General features: G+C 35.0%; 4 protein-coding genes across 12 annotated transcripts; 3 read left to right on the forward strand and 1 right to left on the reverse strand.

Annotated features, from left to right (window-relative positions):
* The first annotated feature begins 799 nt into the window (after nucleotides 1-799).
* On the forward strand, nucleotides 800-12,613 carry LOC117564593 (glycoprotein-N-acetylgalactosamine 3-beta-galactosyltransferase 1). Of its 5 annotated transcripts, none has more exons than XM_034243440.2 (4): nucleotides 800-1,183; nucleotides 10,674-10,865; nucleotides 10,916-11,820; nucleotides 11,885-12,613. In XM_034243440.2, exons 2-4 carry the CDS (start codon nucleotides 10,823-10,825, stop codon nucleotides 12,098-12,100), a joined length of 1,164 nt encoding a protein of 387 aa, XP_034099331.2. In that variant the 5' UTR covers nucleotides 800-1,183; nucleotides 10,674-10,822; the 3' UTR covers nucleotides 12,101-12,613. The 5 variants fall into 5 exon arrangements, with proteins under 5 accessions (XP_034099331.2, XP_034099335.2, XP_034099332.2 ...); XM_034243444.2 differs by having other exon boundaries at nucleotides 806-1,183; nucleotides 10,925-11,820; XM_034243441.2 differs by having other exon boundaries at nucleotides 806-1,183; nucleotides 10,677-10,865.
* Nucleotides 6,338-10,808, reverse strand: LOC117563591 (glycoprotein-N-acetylgalactosamine 3-beta-galactosyltransferase 1-like). Its single transcript, XM_034241976.2, has 3 exons — nucleotides 10,788-10,808; nucleotides 7,332-8,171; nucleotides 6,338-7,272 (listed from the first exon to the last, which is right to left on the reverse strand). Exons 1-3 carry the CDS (start codon nucleotides 10,806-10,808, stop codon nucleotides 6,961-6,963), a joined length of 1,173 nt encoding a protein of 390 aa, XP_034097867.2. The 3' UTR covers nucleotides 6,338-6,960.
* Nucleotides 12,614-13,831: 1,218 nt separating the features above from the next.
* On the forward strand, nucleotides 13,832-17,874 carry LOC117565751 (glycoprotein-N-acetylgalactosamine 3-beta-galactosyltransferase 1-like). Of its 5 annotated transcripts, XR_007954548.1 has the most exons (6): nucleotides 13,832-13,954; nucleotides 14,020-14,885; nucleotides 14,948-15,342; nucleotides 15,424-15,621; nucleotides 15,690-15,777; nucleotides 15,845-16,054. XR_007954548.1 is itself a non-coding variant. In XM_052002490.1 (4 exons), the coding sequence occupies exons 1-4, from the start codon at nucleotides 13,942-13,944 to the stop codon at nucleotides 17,804-17,806; spliced, it is 1,104 nt and encodes a 367-aa protein (XP_051858450.1). In that variant the 5' UTR covers nucleotides 13,832-13,941; the 3' UTR covers nucleotides 17,807-17,874. The 5 variants fall into 5 exon arrangements, 3 of the variants coding, with proteins under 3 accessions (XP_051858450.1, XP_051858451.1, XP_034097872.2); XR_007954549.1 differs by lacking the exons at nucleotides 15,690-15,777; nucleotides 15,845-16,054 and having other exon boundaries at nucleotides 15,424-15,660; XM_052002490.1 differs by lacking the exons at nucleotides 14,948-15,342; nucleotides 15,424-15,621; nucleotides 15,690-15,777; nucleotides 15,845-16,054 and adding exons at nucleotides 17,242-17,522; nucleotides 17,582-17,874 and having other exon boundaries at nucleotides 14,020-14,604.
* A 1,311-nt stretch (nucleotides 17,875-19,185) lies between these two features.
* LOC117563599 (glycoprotein-N-acetylgalactosamine 3-beta-galactosyltransferase 1-like) lies at nucleotides 19,186-20,870 on the forward strand. Its single transcript, XM_034241988.2, has 3 exons — nucleotides 19,186-19,317; nucleotides 19,379-20,244; nucleotides 20,304-20,870. The coding sequence occupies exons 1-3, from the start codon at nucleotides 19,305-19,307 to the stop codon at nucleotides 20,781-20,783; spliced, it is 1,359 nt and encodes a 452-aa protein (XP_034097879.2). The 5' UTR covers nucleotides 19,186-19,304; the 3' UTR covers nucleotides 20,784-20,870.
* Nucleotide 20,871: the final 1 nt, after the last annotated feature.

The following is a 20,871-nucleotide window of genomic DNA, read 5'->3' on the forward strand; positions in this document are numbered from 1 at the left end:
ACGTCAAACAGCTGTTTAACATAACTTGCAATCGCTCTCACGCCTTGCTCTTTCGACTCTCCGAAGACAGCTGTCAATGACGCCTGGACGCGTCGAGGGTAGCACAAACAAAATTCGCTCTCACAGTGTGAGATCGTGCCGGTTCACTCATAACTTTTTACCGAGTGTTTGTGCCTACCGGATACACTACACTTATAACCACCGGCACCAGCTTTATCCGCGTGCGTAAAATCATATCACAAAAATCTTGTGCCTTTTTAGATACCCGTACTCATGAGTATGTGTATTTTTTGATACCCGTACTCATGAGTATGGGAATTTTTTGACACCCGTACTCATGAGTATGTATATTTTTTGATACCCGTACTTATTAGTACAAATGTGTCGAAAAGGCATATGCCTCACAGTCACTATAATGGAATGCAATACTTACGATTACAAGTCTACAAATTGACTCTCTTTAATAATTTCGCTCTCGGTTGCTTATCTAATATAATAATTCATCCATATGAGCTTGAGTTGAGTTAATTAAGTTGCTTTATCAACATGCTCTCAGCAGCCGGCCGCAAGCCGGCTTCCGTTAGTTGACAATGCGCTCTCCTCTCTGACATGAGCCACCCCTCGCATGAGCATGAAACTGGGGCAACGCATGCGTCGCTCTTTGGACGCCGCTCAAAGTTCTCGAGGGGTCAGTAGACACATGTGTTCACATATAATCATTCTCTCTCTGACTCTCGCTCTCTGCAGTGCCGACCTCTCTCGGACTTGACTTGCTGCCTCTTGGCATGGGCTAAAATTTTCGCGTGGTGTTCGCAGTTGCTGTTTTGTTGTCACTTCGTACGCTCGCGCGTTCGTTCGCGTTGTTGTAACAGAGAGTCGGGGGGAAAAATACAAATTTTGTTTAATTAATTATTATTATTGTCGTTTGTTGCTGAGGGTTGCAACGTTGCTGGCGTATCTCGAAAACAACAATCGCCATAAAAAAAAAAACAAAAGCAAAATAATAAAACGTTCAATTAAATAGCATCTAAAACGTGAATCGTGAGTGCGCCGCAAATCCCAAACACACAAAACAAAAGAAAAGGCAGCGCGGCCTTTGGGAGCGTCCTGCTGTGTCGTCACAACGAAAACAAAGTCGAGCAAGCAACATATAAAATGCGAATAAATGTGCAAAAAATCAATTGTAAGTAGCTTACAGTGCTGTAATAAACAAAATGTGACCCAGACTAAAACACAAGCAAAATCAAAAATAAACCATAAATCCAAAAAAAAAGTGTATAACACTGTTTTGTCAGCGTTAATTCGCTGAGCTCGCGACCAGTTCGCTTAGTAAGTCAAAACAAAAATCCAATGAAAATTCATAAAGTTAAACTCAAACTGCAGACAAGTGCTATTAAAAAATGAACACATTCAAGAATTCAGTTTGAGAACGCAGTAAAAATAAATGACGCGATTTAAACGTATCCAACAATAAACGGCAATTTTACATAAATGTATGCACCAGCAGAAATAACATAATAATATCATTGAAAGTACACGAAGAACCAGTTGAAAGGAGAAACCAAAAATTTCGCGTAACGCAACTGTTTTAACTTTCAATTTGTATGCTCTTCTTGTTCGCTGTGTTTTTTTTCATATTCAAATTAATTAAAAAATATATATGTATGTATATGTATATATTTTATGAACAAATTCCAAAAAATTTGATTATTTATAAATAAGTATGCGTGGGTTTTTTTGTCACTAGAGGCGACTAATCTGTGTAGCGTGTCGTGTCGTCGGTTTGACGACGCCCCCAATAGTTGTTCTTATTTATAACGCGCTGCTGCGACAGCTGCCCTTTAGTCTGCTTGTTTTCTCGCTCTCCCTTTCTTGCGCCTGATAGTTAGTCAGTCTCTCTCTCAGTAGTTGCCATTTCCGTTAGCTATCTGTAGCGGTTCTCTTTCTCCCTCTGGCTCTCTTTCCACTTTAGTTCACTCCAGGGGTGAAATGCATTGCCTCGTTGTCTGGCTGCATTTCTTTAATTTATTTGTGATTCTATTCAATGTTTCTTTAAATATGATCGCGGCTGAACTGCGCGCACACTTCACGCCTTGTCAAAAGTCTCTTCATCTCTACTCTCCTCTACTTCATTCCGTTTTATTCTTGAATGATCTTATTTCCATTTTTGTTTTATTTTTTTTCGCCCAAGTAGGATCGGATGTACAATAAGTATGTTGATACATATGTACATATGTATTGTAAGTATATGTACTTAGATTGTATTACTTTAGGTCTGTGGACCCAGAGCGCACTTGTTATGATAAGCTGCTTCATAATAATAATAATTTGAATAATAGCCAGCTTGAGCCGATGCTTCGGAAGCGTTGGATTTTGCTATCAACAATTATTTTATTTTGTTGAAATGCATGGAGTGTTTTTTATACTATGCTAAAATTGCAGCTGAGTTTTGTACAAATTAAGTGAATTTTATGTATGAATTTTATGAAGTATTATCTCAAGTATTATCATTTGGGATGCGTGTTTTATTTGCAAAACTGGATTTAATGAAAATATTCATTAGCTATCAATCTGTACATATCTGTCAATCAAATCTCAATTCGCGTTAATGCAATTACCTTGAGAATTTTTATGGGATGGCCTCTTCAGACAAAACATTTACATCAAGTTTATCACCAGACTGTAAACATTACATTTAATATTGCAAATTGAGCGATTTAAGATATTCATTGTTGTTCGAGTAATTAAATATTTCTGGAGGCCAACTCTTAATATTTATTTTAATATTCATTATTTATTTATATTTGTTTTTAAATTAACAAAAAGTAATTTGAAACCTAAATGAATTATAAATATATTGCATAGTTTAGATGAGTCAGTAGACTGCCAACTGTTCTTAATTTTCAGCAACTATTAAATTCCGGATTTAAGAATCAGGTATCCCCTTTCAATTGAATAATGCATTTTGTCTGCGAAAATCAAAGAACAATTGTTAAGTCCGTTCCCCATATTGTATAATGTTAATTTGCCTGCAGCTGATTTCATCGATTTCACGATGTTTTGACAGAACAATGGATTAACATGACGTCCTAAAAAGTTTAAACGCTTCTTGAATCAATAATTTTACAAACTTTAAGAGATAATCAATCTTAAGATGAAAAGATTCTTTGCCTTTGTAATAATAAACAATAAACATTCGTCTAATACTTTTCCGTTTCTCTCTTTGTCTACATCTCTGTGTCACCTATATATGGCTGATATATGTACATCCGACCAGAAAACTTACAACTGGTTTCTATAATTGGTTGCCATAGTTGTCATCAAGTTGTAAGAAATACCTATTGATAAACCAGTAGAGTCCCCGTTACATAGGCATGAGTAAGCCCAAGCTATCAATGTCTGTTAATGACCTTAGAAATAAATTCGTTTACTGACTGCAAAATTAAACCACATGCTTCACAAATTTGTAGTTAGATAACACGGTACTTCTATACAGACATACATATATACATACTATATAGGTGATAAGGTTGTTTTGGTTTCGCCAATACAGCGACTTAGAAAAATGGGTTAGATTTAATGTGAAAAGGCTTATCATTTGATGGATTCGAGTCCCATTTAGCAATTATATCGCAAAGATAATTACATTTTATCAAAAAAAAAAAAAAAAATTAGTGAAAAAATAGCTGCCGCATATAAATTGTTAAAATTTTATATGAGGACATTTCCAGATAAATTCTACCACGATGATTAAATTCAAAGTTGATAAACTAATGTGAGTTCACTTAAAGCGATCAATAATATAATTTTTAATGACATATTGACGAATATATTTTAATTTTTGTTGTAAAATATATGAACAAAAGTCAAATTGTTAGTGCTGTTAATCGCCTTTAATTTCTATTTGTAATTTTCACTCAACATCTTTGCATCAAAAACAAACTATTGACTAAATTAAAAACAGATTAACTCTAAATATTTGCCAGAAACATAGCGAGCATTTTGATCAAAATTAATGAAACTGAAATTAACGAAAATTGTAAAATAATTAAAACAATCACAATACCTAATAAAATTAATTATTAAAAATTATTAATAATTAATAAATGTCATAGGAATTCATACCCACCCTACTAGTTTTACTAACATATTTTCAAGACAAAGTCAAATATGTTTTACGTTTTTTGTCACGCTCGGGATGCATTCTTTTTCATTCATAACTCGAAAAGGATAAGTTCTCGAAGCTTGTCTTTTATATAAACAATTAAGAAAGCTACAGTCGAGTGTGCTCGACTATGAGATACCCGCTACCCATTCTGAATAAGAGAGTAAAACAGGGCGATATTATTCTTAAAATATAGCAAATAAATATACCGTAAAAAATAGTAATATACCGGTTACTGTGTTTGGTTTATTGATATAGTACTACATTCAAAATATACCACGAGTACCAAACGTTTCAGATTGCCAGCCAAAGCACCTACGACCCGATTTCCGTAGCTGTTTTTTGCTATAATAAAGTATTTCTTAAATCACTTCAACAATTTTTATCTGTACGTATTACAATTTTCAGGAATCATAAATACTGTAGTTATTATTGTATGTATTATTGCTCTGAAATTCATGTGTTCATACGAACAGAGCACATAGTTATATCGTCTCGTCTGTTCTCGTATGTATGTATATACTTTATGGGGTCGGAGATGACTCTTTACATATAGTGCATTACATATAATAAAAAATAGCGCTTAAAAAAGCAATAAAAACACACAAAAATACCCATTTTGGTATACGTACATTTTCTACATTATATTTTCGATTAAAGGCGAACGATGGTCACTTTTACGCTCCTGGATATGTAGTTTGAAATTTAAAATTTTGCATTGAAAAGGGATCGAAATAGAATTGAGCATAAACCTTACAGAAATTTGTTTGATTATTTTCAAAATTCAGAAGAAAGTAGAGGGAATTTATTTTATGAACATTTTTTGTTATTATTCGATTTAGAAAGAGCTGTAAAACAACCTTCTTAAAACGAGCTTATACTTATAGAGAGTGCTTAGATAATAATGACTCAGTTTGTTCTTATTAGTTAGTTTTATATGGCTGTAAACATTAAATTGAAATCATAGACACGTCGAAATGGTGACAAATGCAACACTCGAAAGTCGGATATCAACAAAAAATAAGCTGAAATAAAACTTTTGATAACAAGTTCCATTTCAGTTCCTCTTCTGCGTGATAAGACCATAAACTCAGTATGGGTGTGTATAAGTATTATATTTTATTCGCAGAATAACATGTATATACATACATTTGTTTTTTGTTTCTGGCAATCTGGCAATTGAAAGTGAAGGAAATAAAATATAGTAAAGCACACACACACACACTCACACGCACATTCCACAATTTAATTAAATTCTTTTTGAGAGTCTAGCTAAGCGTGGCCGACTTTATTGGTTAACCGCCGCGACGGTCCAAATACACAAAGCAATTGAACAATTGGTTTGTTGTCAGTTACCCGTGCTTCAATGCTCCACTGTGAATGAACTGTCACGGTTTTGTGACCCCGCCGTATTGATGTATACTTACATACATACATAGAATTTTCAATGATATAATCATTTTATTACTCTGTATTACATAATTAATATTTAAAATAGAGTCGGTAATTGAAAAGTCATAATGCTTGTCTCCATGAATTACGTAATTTATTGCTTTAACATTAAATAATAAATTAAAATATGACAACCATTATAACTACAATATACAAACATGGTCTTTCACAACTTATTGGTGCTGATATTTAGAATCAAATAATATAAATCTTAGCACCTTAAAAACATTTTATTTTTTTAAATAAAGCAGAAAAGTTTGAGTTCATGTCTTGCATTTATGAAGTTCACAGACAATTCGAGCAATTGAATTAAATTGGCATAGAATTTAAAAGCAATCACTTCAATGGGAAATTGATATAATATGTGAGCAAATTATTTCATTAAAATGTCACACACATTCGGTTTTATATTGATATTCGGAATTATAAAATCTCTATTAGTGCGAAGTAAATTTATCAAAAATTGATGTTATTCTAGTCGTGAATTTAGAGTTATTATTATGATTATTATTATATACTATGCTTATAACGATATATTTAGGAGGAAAATCTTAAGTGTAACCGTCTATGAATTGCTTTACGATTTAAAATTTACAAATAAATGATTAAGAATTACCTTATTCGATAAATTAAACAAACAACTTTATATTAATAACACAATTCAAGCGTATTTATATCATATATAACAAGGTAAATAAGCAACGTCAAATATGTTAAATGGTCTATTGAAAAAACTATGAATTAGAAACATGTTGAAAATGAGTTCATTGAGACAACAAAGCATTGCAATTTTTGCCTATTATACTCGTATATAGGGAAACTGCAGATATTAAACTTAATTTTAGCTCGACACAAATTGTTCTGCTATATATACGAGTATACTACAATTTTTGACTTAGTTTGCATGTGAGGAACATTTCGCTACTTGATTTCCATGAGTTTGTATCGCTGAACTAGTTGAATTACAGTAGGCATATGAATTCGCATTGAAATGCAAAGTGATTCGGTGATAAGCAATTTATGTAATTTATTTTTAATTGCTATGCTTTGAAAAAGCGAAAACGGTTCCGGCAAAATAATTGCGGTGACACGCATTTGGAAGCAGAGCAAACTGCAAGTGTGCAACTATTTAAGTTGGGGCCCGACTATTTCATGCCTAAAATTAATTAATTTGCAATTACAATTGCAATTTCAATTGCTGGCCCATTAACACAGAGACGCGCATCTATCAATTGCGGGCTCAGTAACAAATACGGGTGCAATCCATAGTCTACCCCCCACACAAATTGCAATTGAACTTGTCCCTCGTTTGACTTTGTGGTTATATGATTAGATTTGCTTCGTCACACCACTTCCCCAGCATCGTTTTTCTCTTCAGTAGCTGCAGCAATTGAACTTGCTGTTGTTGTTGTCGTTGTTGAGGTTGTGTTGCCAATCACATCATCCTCATCGTCCATGGAATCCTCATTGCTAGCATCAGTCACCATCTCTGGGGACGGAAGGAACTCACCCACTTGCAGTTTGTCGGGTAAACGACTATGACTTCTCACTACGCCGTAAGGCTTTAAATGATAGATTAGATAGTCCATGACATACATCTGAGCTGGATCGACATAATGAAAGGATACCGCATTGTCCGAACAACAGTCGAGTCCCTAAAATCGAAATCACACATTATCATCGATTTTCCAAATTGCACTCAAGTTATTCTCACATCGTCCGTTTTATAGAACATATAGCTCCAATACCAGAAAGTCTTATCCTTTCCGGGTAGTAAGTGGTGCTCCGGAATGAAGGGGAACATGCGTCCACGTCCATTCCAATCTCTAGAATCCCCGGCAGTTACGTTAAGATTCTCCATGCACTTGCCAATTTCAATGTCTTCATTGACAACGGTGCCAGGAAGACACATCTTGGGATCAGGAATACCTTCGACCACAAATCGTCGAAGTGCCTCCTTACTAAGCACATATCCGGATCCCCCCGACATATAACCTTGCTTTACGAAGGGCTTGAACTTGAAACCAAAGTGCACGGGCGTCTCTGGATTGTAGGGATATAGCATATAGCGAAGATTCTCGATCACAGCATAGGTATCATCGTCTGCCTTGTAGAACCAATCCGCATCGTTGTAGTGATGCGCATACACATACTTGAAAGCTTCTTTCACTTTACGCCATAGATTTTCGCGACCTTCTCCCACGTCCAACTTGACTGTGGGTAGTTCATCATCTTCGCCAGAGCTCATGAATAGGAGAATGTTGCAGCGTTTGCCCCAAGTTTTTTTAACGTGGCGCGCCTTCTTCTTGTGGTTGTTCGGATTGGTCATAACCCAGCAGAGAATACGAACTTCCTTCTTCAGCTGATCGGCCACAGTTGTATCGTCATAAGGGTGCTCATGAAAGCTGCCAACATCTGGTAACGTTTCATCGATGTGGGGATGGGGCGTTGAGTTCTCCGAGTTTTGGATAAAGTCTCTTTTTCGACTAATATACGAATCGAAGCCGTCGATGGTTAAAGGCGTGTTAAATATTTTTAATGAGGCAACAACCGACTATAACACCGACCGTAAAAATCAATATCGGATGTCTTTTCCAGTGGCCACCTTCACTTAGGCAGTTTGAGAGTAAGCGTTGAAATTTCATTATTCGCAATTATTTTTAGAGAGATTTCAATATATGATCACGCACTTTCGACACACATTTTGTTCAACGTTTTGTGTTCAACTTTAAAGATCCTTTAAAGAAATCATTTGCTCCACTGAATAAAAACTTCTTCTAAAACTCGAACCTTCAGTAACCGCGCGCAGTTGTCGACTAAGAAAGAGACACCACACGATGATGAGTTTTAAGAAGGTGACACTTCATTGCTCCATAACTTGATTAAAAATTGTCAAAATTGTTGTCTTAGACACAGATACGAACATATCTGTATCTGATAACTTTTTAATTACTCTTTTCAACTATATAATCTACTGAGTAGGTGGAGCTCGTTAAGGTTTTTTTTTTTTACAGATAAAATGTTTTTTTATAGTTCTCACTCACAAAATTTCATTGCCTAAAAGCTATGAAAGTTAAATATAATGTGCAATTAACGCAATTGTCCACAAGACTTGCGCCACACAAATAACATTTGCTTGTCCTATTTTATCTCATTCTCTTAATTTTTTTTTTGCAATTTATTATCAATTAGAGAATTGACTGACACACTTAATTCACTAAAGTGTTTTTTTAAGTTATTCTTATTCTTGCGTTCTGTGTAAAGTTTTATCTTATTCATTTCAATATCTACACATTAGTTTCTCACAATTCTCTAGTGTACATTTTCTATATTGTTTTTTTTTGTGTCCTATTATTGACGAATGAGTTAATTAAAATTTAATTGAATACGAATTCGAATATATGCTACATATTACATTTTATATTATTTGCAATAACAAAATGATCATTTATTAAGTATAATTTGATAAGGCAAAACGAATTACTTTCGAAAATAGTTAATCAGTTGACAGTACCTGGAATAAAGACTCTCAGTACATGACGTCATTATAGTGTTTCATGTCTCTGAAATGTTTCGCCATTGATATTTAGTGTTTGACGGCTATATCTGATAACACTATGGAAAGCAGAAACTGATAAACTTTGAAATGTAATAGTCGATAAGCGGCATTGTTGTTGGCAATGTCATTCTTAGTAAATGAGAATTGCCCATGGCTCAGATCAATTAGTTTAGCGATAAATGGAGTCCTAATGGCAATGCAACCCATATCTAAACTCAATACGTAATGCATTGACTTGTTGTTTATCTTTTATTATTCTAGTGATGTGCATTTTACGACAGGCTGCGGTTTTGTTTTGTTCTTTTTTTTTTTGCTATTTTGGTTTCCATTAATGTTTAAAAGATAAACAGCAACTACATTAAAGTATATTCTTGACAATACGACTCTCGAAGTCGCTTTAAGAACCTCGACTTATATGCATCATAGCTGCAGTTGCTGCTCGTTAGCGCATCGTGTAAGACCACAACTTCAAATGCTCGTTAAGCGAAAATAAAGTATTATTGCTAAAAATAATATTAATAACAATACAGTGCCAGTGTGTTCGAATAGCAATCGATGGAAGCAATTCACAAACATCTGTCGTAGCTGGTGTGTTAATGATCCCATCGAGTTTATAAACAAATGTTCATGAATCTCGCAAAATAGTTCACGCAAAGTCAATAAAAAAATTAATAAATAAACAGATTTCTTAGGCAAATTAAATAGGTAATGGCTTTCTGGCGTACTTCAATATTGCAGTTCAAATAAAGATCAATAAAACCAAAAATAATGAATGTCTGTACATGAATTGTGTATTGTGTGGGTTTATTTAGTTAATCATCGTCTTCTTCGTGAATAGCTTACTTAAACTTTCAGTTATTAAAATGTATTCTTCAAATTTGATAGAACAATCATATTAAATAATACAATATAGACTTGTGACTTGTGAACCACACAGAACTATAGAATTAAAAAGATTGCATAAGACACAAATGAGCGCATAACTGACCCAGTAGAATAGTAGAACAAGAGGTAAACAAATCAGAAAACACACACGTGCATTGTACAACAAGCTGGAGATAATTAATTGATATCAACGCCGTTGCCGGCAACGACAATAGCAATGTCGAGAGTAGACGAGCATCGAACGATGAACGATGAAAGATGAACGCATAGCAGAATGCATGGAAATGGCAACAAAAAGAAAAATGATAAAATTTAGCAAATGAAAACGTTGCAGCTGATGCTTTGTGGGACACACAACGCCTTCCAAACGGTCCAATTGTCACGTTTTCGCATAATATTAACACAGTTCGACCGAGCACTCTGCTCAGATAGTTTGGCACTAGTAATTGAAACATCGACCAGAGAAGTTGAAGACACGCTGACTACCAGATTCGTAGACAGTGACTTGAGTTGACTACTTGACTTGAGTGTACGAGTATGATGCAAAAGAAGAATTTACGAGAATATTATACATTTACTCTACACAGCTTTCCTTGTATCCATTCGTTGCAGAAGATGTAAGACGATCGTGAAACAGGATCTACACCTACGAAACGTTACCAAAGAAGCTACGGCCCCAGTTCCACAGATTTGAGGTTGCTTAGCCCCTAAGCCTTAGAAACTGACTCCTTCACCCAGCCGGACCATAGCACTGAAGCCAAATGACTGCCAATACTCTTCTAGGTCGTTCACTGCTCAACGAAGGTTAGTCCAGCAATAACTTTCACTCAATTCGATTTTATTAAATTCTTTAGTATCAAAAGCAGGACGTTCCAATAAACGCTCCTTGGTCTCACTGATCGTCGGACTTGTTGTTGGCTTCTGTCTAGCCGAGCTCTTTGTCTACTCCTCCTCCCCGGAACGGACTGAGTCTATGCCATACTTTGGCCATCGACATGGCGACGTCAACGATGCCCATCACAGTCACGACATGCTTGAGCTGGCCGGTCCAGAGCAGGACGTCGGCACTCACGAACATTCGCATGAGAACAGCAGCGTTGCAGAGAAACTGTACAGCGAGGTGCGAATTCTCTGTTGGATCATGACCAATCCTAGCAATCATCAGAAGAAAGCGCGCCACGTGAAACGTACCTGGGGCAAGCGCTGCAATAAGCTCATCTTCATGAGCTCAGCCAAGGATGTGGAATTAGATGCTGTGGCGCTGCCCATTGGCGAGGGACGCAACAACCTGTGGGGCAAGACCAAAGAAGCTTACAAATACATCTACGAGCACCACATGAACGATGCAGACTGGTTCCTCAAGGCAGACGACGACACCTACACGATCGTTGAGAATTTGCGATATATGTTATATCCCTACAATCCCGAGACGCCCGTCTACTTTGGCTGCAAGTTTAAGACGTTTGTAAAGCAGGGCTACATGTCGGGAGGAGCGGGTTACGTGCTCAGTCGGGAGGCAGTGCGACGTTTCGTTGTGGAGGCTATTCCAAATAAAAAACTCTGCAAGAGCGACAACTCTGGCGCTGAAGATGTGGAAATAGGCAAGTGCTTGGAGAATGTAAAAGTGTTGGCTGGTGACTCAAGGGACACCAATGGCCGAGGTCGATTCTTTCCGTTTGTTCCTGAGCACCATTTGATACCCTCACATACGGACAAGAAGTTCTGGTACTGGCAGTACATTTACTACAAGACGGATGAGGTGAGGTGATAAAATAATATCAGACTGCGGATGATCTAACTAAGTGGTACAATATTAATTACAGGGCTTAGACTGCTGCTCGGACAACGCCATATCTTTCCATTATGTCTCGCCCAATCAAATGTATGTGCTGGACTATTTAATTTATCATCTGCGACCTTATGGCATTGTCAATATACCAGATGTCCTGCCTAATAAATTGGCGGTGGGCGAACTGATGCCAGCGGTCAAGGAGCCAGAGGAGCCAAGCACTGACAAAACGAAGAAGGATTCACAGTGATTATAGGCCATAGACACTTGTATATAAGTAGATCTTGTGTAAATATCGCTTTCAATAGATTATATTTAGTTTATCATACTTTACTTTGCCATCTCCCCACGAATTGTCGACTTATGTGTTAGTTTAATTCACTCAGGATTTGTTTTAAATCGCTCTTGAGCTACAACTTTTTGTACAAATACCAAAACAATAAAACTTGAGTGCTGTTACTTTAGTTTGTAATGAAGTAATGAAGTCTGCGCACATATCGCTTTGTTGTACTATATTAGCATAAATACAAACATAAATATTCATTGTACATTTAAGAATCATATATATTACTATATATTACTAGGATTGTAAGTAACCACAAAGAAAACATTTATATGTATTTTGTCCCATTTAGTTAGCAATGTAATATGAAGACATTAAAGTTTCGATCAGCTTTAAGACCTATGAATGTACATGGATTTAAGTGTATTGGCATGGCTAATGAAACGTGTATTACTCATATTTATGTAATAAAAAATTGCATTTCAAATCGAATGATGGAAATTGAGTTTTTTGAATTATTGTCTCTTCCAATTGTTCTGAATTGGCGTGAAAATGGCTAATATGGCATAGCTAGTAATAGAATGATTTCCACTGCTTCAATTTAGTGCAACATTTATATAAAGCAGTGAACTGCTTGTACGACTGACATATAAGCAGTGGGTTTTATCTGATATGAAGTAATTACTGCTTTGTTTAGATATACAAATTTATTTTTATTTACTTGTTACAGTAATGAAAGAGCACTTTTTGTCAACATTTTTTAATTTTACATATCTACTCAAAGTTTTTAACGCATAAAATTAGTATTAAAAAAATTATTACAATCAATACAATAGTGCTTCGATTTGTATTCTTATTGGAACATAGATAACTGAACCGATTATAGAAAGGCGTTTTACACTTAAAGTAAAGAAGAGCACGTTATTATCATGTACAACGATATTTATTGGTACACATTTAAATATATAATCAGATAAATTAAATATAACTCATATTAAATATTTATCAATTGATCCCGTCTTAAAAAATAAAAAAAAAAAAACAAAAAATTCATACGATTTCACAGTGGGCAAAATATCCCATGGATAGCTTTCTTAGATTAAATTTGAGTAAATGAAAATTATAGAATTTCTATTCCCTTACAAATATTCCATTATCGATAGTGACATATGTATGTATATTGTGCTGATAGCTATTCGATCTAGAATCCAGGTGGAACTCTGTTTTCTCAAGCCTACAAGGCCCAGGTAATTTGTTAGTCGCACAACGCGAACAAGGAAGGTAACAACAATTTCTATCTATTTATATATAATTATTTGTATCCCATCACTAAAACCTATTTTATTTATGATTGGATGTTTAGTCACTTGGTGCCAGTTAAATTCTACACAACAACGCTTCGCATTACTTTGACTTCTTTACGATAAAAATGAACAATTTGGATCCGAACATTTAAATATATGGCAATAGTTTAATTTTTGCTAAGGAATAATTACAATAAAATGCTCCAACTTAATAGGTATTTTTACTACAAAAGTCGTTACTGAATGCGACCATAAAAAGGCAATCGAATAAACTAGTGCCAGAAAATTAAAATTTTCTGGTAAATATTTTTAATTTGGCATAAAAACTTCCATTAGCTGACACACTATTTTGAGGCTAGGGTATTATTTATTATTATATCTGTATTACAGTAAGAACTTAGCTATTGACATAGGTAAAATTAACTCTTTTACTCATGTGTGGTCGCATTGGAATATTTTGTGAATATGTATATTAACTTAAATTGGTATCATTAAAGCATAACCATGAAGGAGCAAGGTAAAACTTTCACAAAATTCTAAATAAATTTAAAAATTTACTTAAATTATTTATAAATATTTTAGGGGGATATTCCACGAAGCACATGCTTTTTGCGCTTTCGACTAGCATGTTCATCGGCTTCTATGTAGCACAGTTTATTTCGAATATGTTAATTTCTGAGAGCATTCCATCACACAATATTCAGGAGGAAAAACGAAACAATAATTTTTCGCTAAGGACTTGCACAAATCCAGATAGTGTCCCCGATCATCCATTCGACAACTCGATTGTGGCTGATCAGCTAAGGAAAGAAGTACGTATTCTCTGCTGGATTATGACCAATCCCAACAACCACAAGAATAAATCTCGCCACATTAAACGCACTTGGGGAAAACGCTGCAACATTCTCCTATTCATGAGCTCAGAATATGACGATGAACTGCCCACTGTTAAGCTAGACGTCGAAGAAGGCCGCGTAAATTTATGGCGGAAAGTGAAGGAGGCATTCAAGTACGTCTACAAACACCACTACAACGATGCGGATTGGTTCTACAAGGCAGATGATGACACATATGCCATCATGGAGAATCTTCGCTATATGTTATATCCCTACCATCCAATGACACCCGTGCACTTTGGCTGTAAGTTTAAAGCTTATGTTAAGCAAGGTTTTATGGCAGGGGGACCTGGATATGTGCTCAGTAAAGAGGCTCTTCGTCGATTAGTAGTTGAAGGTATTCCAAATAATAAGTTGTGCCGGAGTGAAACGAACGAATTTGAAGATGTTGAGATTGGTAGTTGCCTGGAAAAGCTCAATGTAATTGCGGGGGATTCTAGAGACTGGAAAGGACGTGGACGCATGTTTCCCTTCATTCCTGAGCAGCATTTACTACCTGATAAGAATATGAGTTATTGGTATTGGAGCGTCATTTTCTACCAAACTGATGAAGTAAAACAGATTTGAATTCGAATTGAAACGGTAATTAATATAAGCATTTAATTTGGTTTCAGGGACTTGACTGCTGCTCAGACAATACAATATCATTTCACTATATCGACCCGAAAATGATGTATGCTTTCGAATATCTTATTTATCAACTAAGGCCCTATGGCATAGTCAGAGAACTGCATCGTTTACCGGCCAAGCTTAATGTGGGAGAATTTCTTCCACCGCCGATAGAGGAAGTCGCTGACAGCAATGAGGATTCTGTGGATGATGATGATAGATTAATGAAGACAAGTACGAGTCGATCTGCTGTAATCGAGCCCAATTCAAGTGAAGTTAATTTAAGAAAGTTAGGTAATTAATAAAACAATGGAAGCGAGTATCTTAACAACTATTGGAGATTACCAGAAGAGCGATGCCAAATGAATAACTAAATGAATAAGCATTGAGCCACTGTAATGTACGTATTTATTTATGCTCTCCCTATTTCTATGTTTATGAATATCTCTCTCTTTCTTTCTCTTTCCCTTTTTTTTCAAAGTTGTCGTTATTCTCTATGCAAACAATGGCAACAGGTGCATTTGGATCGTTTTCTTTTTGAGTAAAATATATCATTCATCATCATTCAGACATTAGTTACTTACATGCGATGCGAGAGATAAGTTGGTTTTAGAAAATATCGGAATAAATATTTCAAATCAAATTCTTACTCTAATGAAATATATCAAACTAATTATATGTGAGTGGCTTCAATACATATTCGATCATATAAATAAGCGATAAGTCAATCATTTTTGGTATTTCAAGGTTAAAAGTATAGCTGTTTTCTCAAGCGAACAAGGACCCAAAGAAATTGTTAGTAGCACAATGCGAACAGGACTTTTGTTTAACGAAGGTAATCTAAAAGATTTTAATCGAATCTATAAGAGTGCTCACGACCAATTCTATCTCATTATTTTTAGCAAATCGTAAGGGCCTAATTTTTATCATTGGATGTTTTGTTACTTGGTGCCTGGTCAAACTTTACACAACGCCGCTTCGCATTGATTACTTTGATTCCTTTACGATGAACAATCCTAATATCAATTTGGATCCGAACATTTAAAAATATTGTATTGTATAATTTTTGTTAAGGAATAACTGTAATGTTACAATAAAATGCTTCAATTTAATAGGTATTTTTACTACAAAATTCGTTACTGAAAGCGACCATAAAAAGGCGATTGAACAAACCAGTACTAGAAAATTTAAATTTTCTGGTAAAATTTGGCATAACAACTTCCATTAGCTGACACACCATTTTAAAGCTAAGGTATTATTTATTATTATATCTGTATTACAGTAATAATTTAGCTATTGATGAAAATCTTATTAACTGAATGCTACTAAGAAACGGTTTATGTACAAAATTGTGCTTGAAAATTTCAATTTTCTGGTAAATTTGTAATTTACTATTACAATATGTAGGTTCTAAAACTTTCTGGCTCAATATGACTAAAATGGTCCAGGAACTTAGTTCACCTTTTTTCACTTAAATATTACAATTATTGGTTAAATCTCCATATTTGTTGCTAGTTATTAATAAAACAGTAATATTTTAACACTTTGTGGTATTGTGAATTCAGAATTTCAGATTGAACCAAGAAATTTAGTTTCAAACTTGTAACAAGCCTCATGTAAAAATTGCCAGCACAAAATAAATATGGATCAAGGTATTAATACGACAAAAACTTATTACACTTAACATATTTCTCAAAAATTAAGAATATTTCAGCAGGATACTCTAAGACGCAATTACATATAACTCTTTTATCTGGATTTTTTATTGGATTTTGCGTTGCCCAGTTCATGTCCTACATTATCATTTCCGAGCACATACTTTCAGTTAGCTTACAGTTAAAACACGAAACTAATCCTGTTACGCTAAATTGTTCCACGATTCCGGAGATTAGACATGATCACCCTTATGACAATTCCACTGTGGCCGATCAACTAAAGAAAGAAGTACGTATTCTCTGCTGGGTTATGACAAACCCCGAAAACCACAAGAAAAAAGCTCGCCACATTAAACGCACTTGGGGAAAACGCTGCAACATTCTTCTATTCATGAGCTCAGAATATGACGATGAGCTGCCCACTGTTAAACTAGACGTCGAAGAAGGCCGCGTAAATTTATGGCGTAAAGTGAAGGAGGCATTCAAGTACGTCTATAAACATCACTACAACGATGCGGATTGGTTCTACAAGACAGATGACGACACTTATGCCATAATCGAGAATCTTCGCTATATGTTATATCCTTACCATCCAATGACGCCCGTCCACTTTGGGTTCAAGTATAAAGCTTACGTTAAACAAGGTTTTATGGCAGGGGGACCGGGATATGTGCTCAGTAAAGAGGCTCTTCGTCGATTTGTAGTTGAAGGTATTCCTAGTAACAAGATATGCATCAACGACACCAATGAATTTGAAGATTTTGAAATTGGGGCCTGCATGGAGAATCTCAATGTTACTGCCGGCGATTCGAGGGATTGGAATGGTCGTGGTCGAATGTTTGTTTCAGTACCTCAAGATCATTTAGTACCAGATAGAAATACGGGTTTTTGGTATTGGAATTTCTCATTCTATAAAAACGACGAGGTGAGATCAATCGAAAATTTATTAAGATTGTGATTTATAATCCATTGTTTGTCTTTTAGGGACTCGATTGTTGTTCGGACAATGCGATATCATTTCACTATGTTATACCAGAGTTGATGTACACTATGGATTATCTAATCTATCATCTGAAGCCTTATGGCATAGTCAGAGAACTTCATCGTTTACCGGCAAAGTTAAAAGTGGGAGAATTCCTTCCACCACCAATAGAAGAAATTGCTAACAGCAATGAGGATTCTATGGATGATGACGATAGAAAGCACTAGAAAAGTAAATTAAATTAAAAAAACATTTTTGTACACTATAAATACTTCTTACAAATTAGTTTTTAAAACATTTTTAAAAAAAACTTTTTAAATAATTGTATGTAATAAATTCGTTTTACTTTTTGGAAGTGTGCTATTATGTTATCTTTTTTTTAGGTTCAAAGGTTATAAAATATTTTATTAGTTAATTGGATACCATTTTCAGCATTTTTATTTAAAATATATAATTTATAAATTTGTACTAAAAAACAAACTGTTTTAGTAAATCTTGAATTTAGCCTTACTGTTATTACATGTTATTTCAAGTAATTAATCACTTGAGTTTAAGATCAGTAATAAATGTGCAATCATAGCAACACTTCATTATAATTTATTACATTTCACAAAAAAAAGTTTATAGTGATATTAATCAAAAATAGAACTAATTATTTCTTTCATGTAGTATGAGTCAACAAATCAAATTCGATTTGCAATTGATCTAATTACAATGATGATGATAAAATAATAGCCAAATTTTGGAGAAAGTATGCATTGATTTAAAATGTTTTTTCTTAGACCAAGATAGATGGATTATTGTAGCATACTACAATTAATATGAAACATCCAAGTTCATGACTTTTATTTCAGGGCCTCAACCGTATAATTTGTATGTTGTATCTAAAGCTAAAGAACCTCAACGTTCACCGGCAATGATCAAATGCGTAGAGATTCTTTCTCTAGCAACAGAAAAGGATTTATTGAAAATGGGAAATTTAATTTAATTGAACTTATTTGTCAACAAATATATCAACAATAATTATGTTAATTTAAATGTAAATAGTATTTACACCAGCACTTGCTTTAGCCGAGTGCGTTAAAAGCCAAATTTCCAAGTGTGCCTTTTCAGCCCTTTTTCGGTACAAAATAGTCTTGTTTTTTCGGGACTCAAACAAACTATTAATACGTGTCTCACTGACTCTCACAATAAGTATTGTGCCTTTCTTGACACCCATACTCATGAGTACAAATGTGTCAAAAAGGCACATGAATCGCCGGTGTAGAGGTGCCATTCTCTGTATAAGCCCATAGTATAAAGTATCATAGTTAAGAACTTTTGGCTACCGCAAACCTTTTTGTTATCGTCAGAGAAACTGTCCCAGTATATTAGGTAATTAAATAACGTAAATTAAACAATTTGGAATACGTCAGCAGTTCATTATTAGTTTTATATAATATGTTTGGTGGACTTGACGGAAATTTCTTCGAGTGTATAATTGTCAGACCATAGGTAAAGTTATTTATTATGTTTGTACAACTGCCATTAGAAACACAAAAACTGTTGAAAGGTACACATAGGTTATTCTATATCAATTTTTGAAGTTTAGTTATCTCACAATCGTCATTGCGTTCGATCGTAGGTGATCGACGTAAGTAAAAAAATGGCCTATTGAGAAAAAGTCATTCTCCTAACTCTTCATTAAAAATAATCACCTCAAAAGCATCATAACGTGATAGCATAATGACGGCTCAAGGTGATCATCTACAAGTTATATTAAATTTATTATTTTTCAAAGAATTCATCAAATATTCTAGGAGTATATTACAAAAAACGAGTCGTCGTCGCGTCTTTGGCTGGCCTTTTTGTAGGTTTCTGCATTGCACAGTTAATTTCCTATGCGACTCTTTCTGAGAACATACCAAAGATCAGTTTGAAGCTCAACAATGAACATTATCCCATTACTCCATGGATTCCCGCAGTTCCTCCGATTATCCACGAACACGCCTACGACAATTCGACTGTGGCTGATGAGATGAAAAAGGAAGTACGTGTTCTCTGTTGGGTTATGACCAATCCTACCAACCACAAGAAAAAAGCCCGGCATGTAAAGAAAACATGGGGCAAACGTTGCAACATTCTCCTCTTCATGAGCTCAGAAGTAGACAATGAACTGCCCACAGTCAAGTTGAATGTAGGAGAAGGTCGCGAAAATTTATGGATTAAAGTGAAGGAGGCCTTCACGTACGTCTACAAACATCACTACAACGATGCGGATTGGTTTTACAAGGCAGACGATGATACATATGCCATCGTCGAGAATCTTCGCCTAATGTTGTATCCCTACAATCCACAAACGCCCGTGCACTTTGGATTCAAGTTCAAGCCATTCGTTAAACAAGGTTATTTTTCGGGCGGATCTGGATATGTGCTCAGCAAAGAGGCACTTCGTCGATTTGTGGTCGAAGGTATTCCTAATCCCAAGATGTGTCTTCCTGGTACCGTTGTCAACGAAGATGTTGAAATTGGCAAGTGCATGGCGAATCTTAATGTAACTGCGGGGGATTCGAGAGATTGGAATGGACGTGGACGGATGTTCCCCTTCGTTCCGGAGCACCATTTAATACCTGGTAAAGATAGGACCTTCTGGTATTGGAAATATATTTACTATCCGACTGACGATGTGAGAATAACTTAATTTTGATTTTGAAAATCGATGATAATATGCCATTTCGATTTTAGGGATTGGATTGCTGCTCGGATAATGCAGTAGCATTTCATTACGTGTCACCGGGGATGATGTATGTCATGGACTATCTGATATATCATCTAAAGCCTTATGGCATAGTAAGAGAGCCACATCGTTTACCGCACAAGTTAAATGTGGGTGAATTCATGCCAGCGCCAACATATGATCTCCTCAACAGCGATGAGGACTCCAAAGATGACGAGGACAAGTATTTAACAACCACAAAAGCACCAACTATATTGGAGCCAGATGGAAAAGAACTTAATTCAAAAGAAGTCGAAGACGATAAAAAGAAATCATTATCAGATTCAAAGAAAATTAATTCAGAAACGAAAAAATCGGTTGAAAATTCTAAAAAGGAAAATAAGAATGAGATTTCCAAAAAAGATGAAAAGAGGCTAGCCAGACTTCGAAGAGAACTTAGAAAACTACAAAGAGAGTACGACGAATATTACGACAAAGAGGAAAATTAATATAAATTAATATTTTATATTTTATATTTTTATATAATTTAAAAAATGATTGATTTATAATAATTCCCAATAAATAAAATTAAAATAC

This window comes from Drosophila albomicans, chromosome 2L, assembly GCF_009650485.2.
Source record: "Drosophila albomicans strain 15112-1751.03 chromosome 2L, ASM965048v2, whole genome shotgun sequence".
NCBI classification, from domain to species: Eukaryota; Metazoa; Arthropoda; class Insecta; order Diptera; family Drosophilidae; genus Drosophila; species Drosophila albomicans.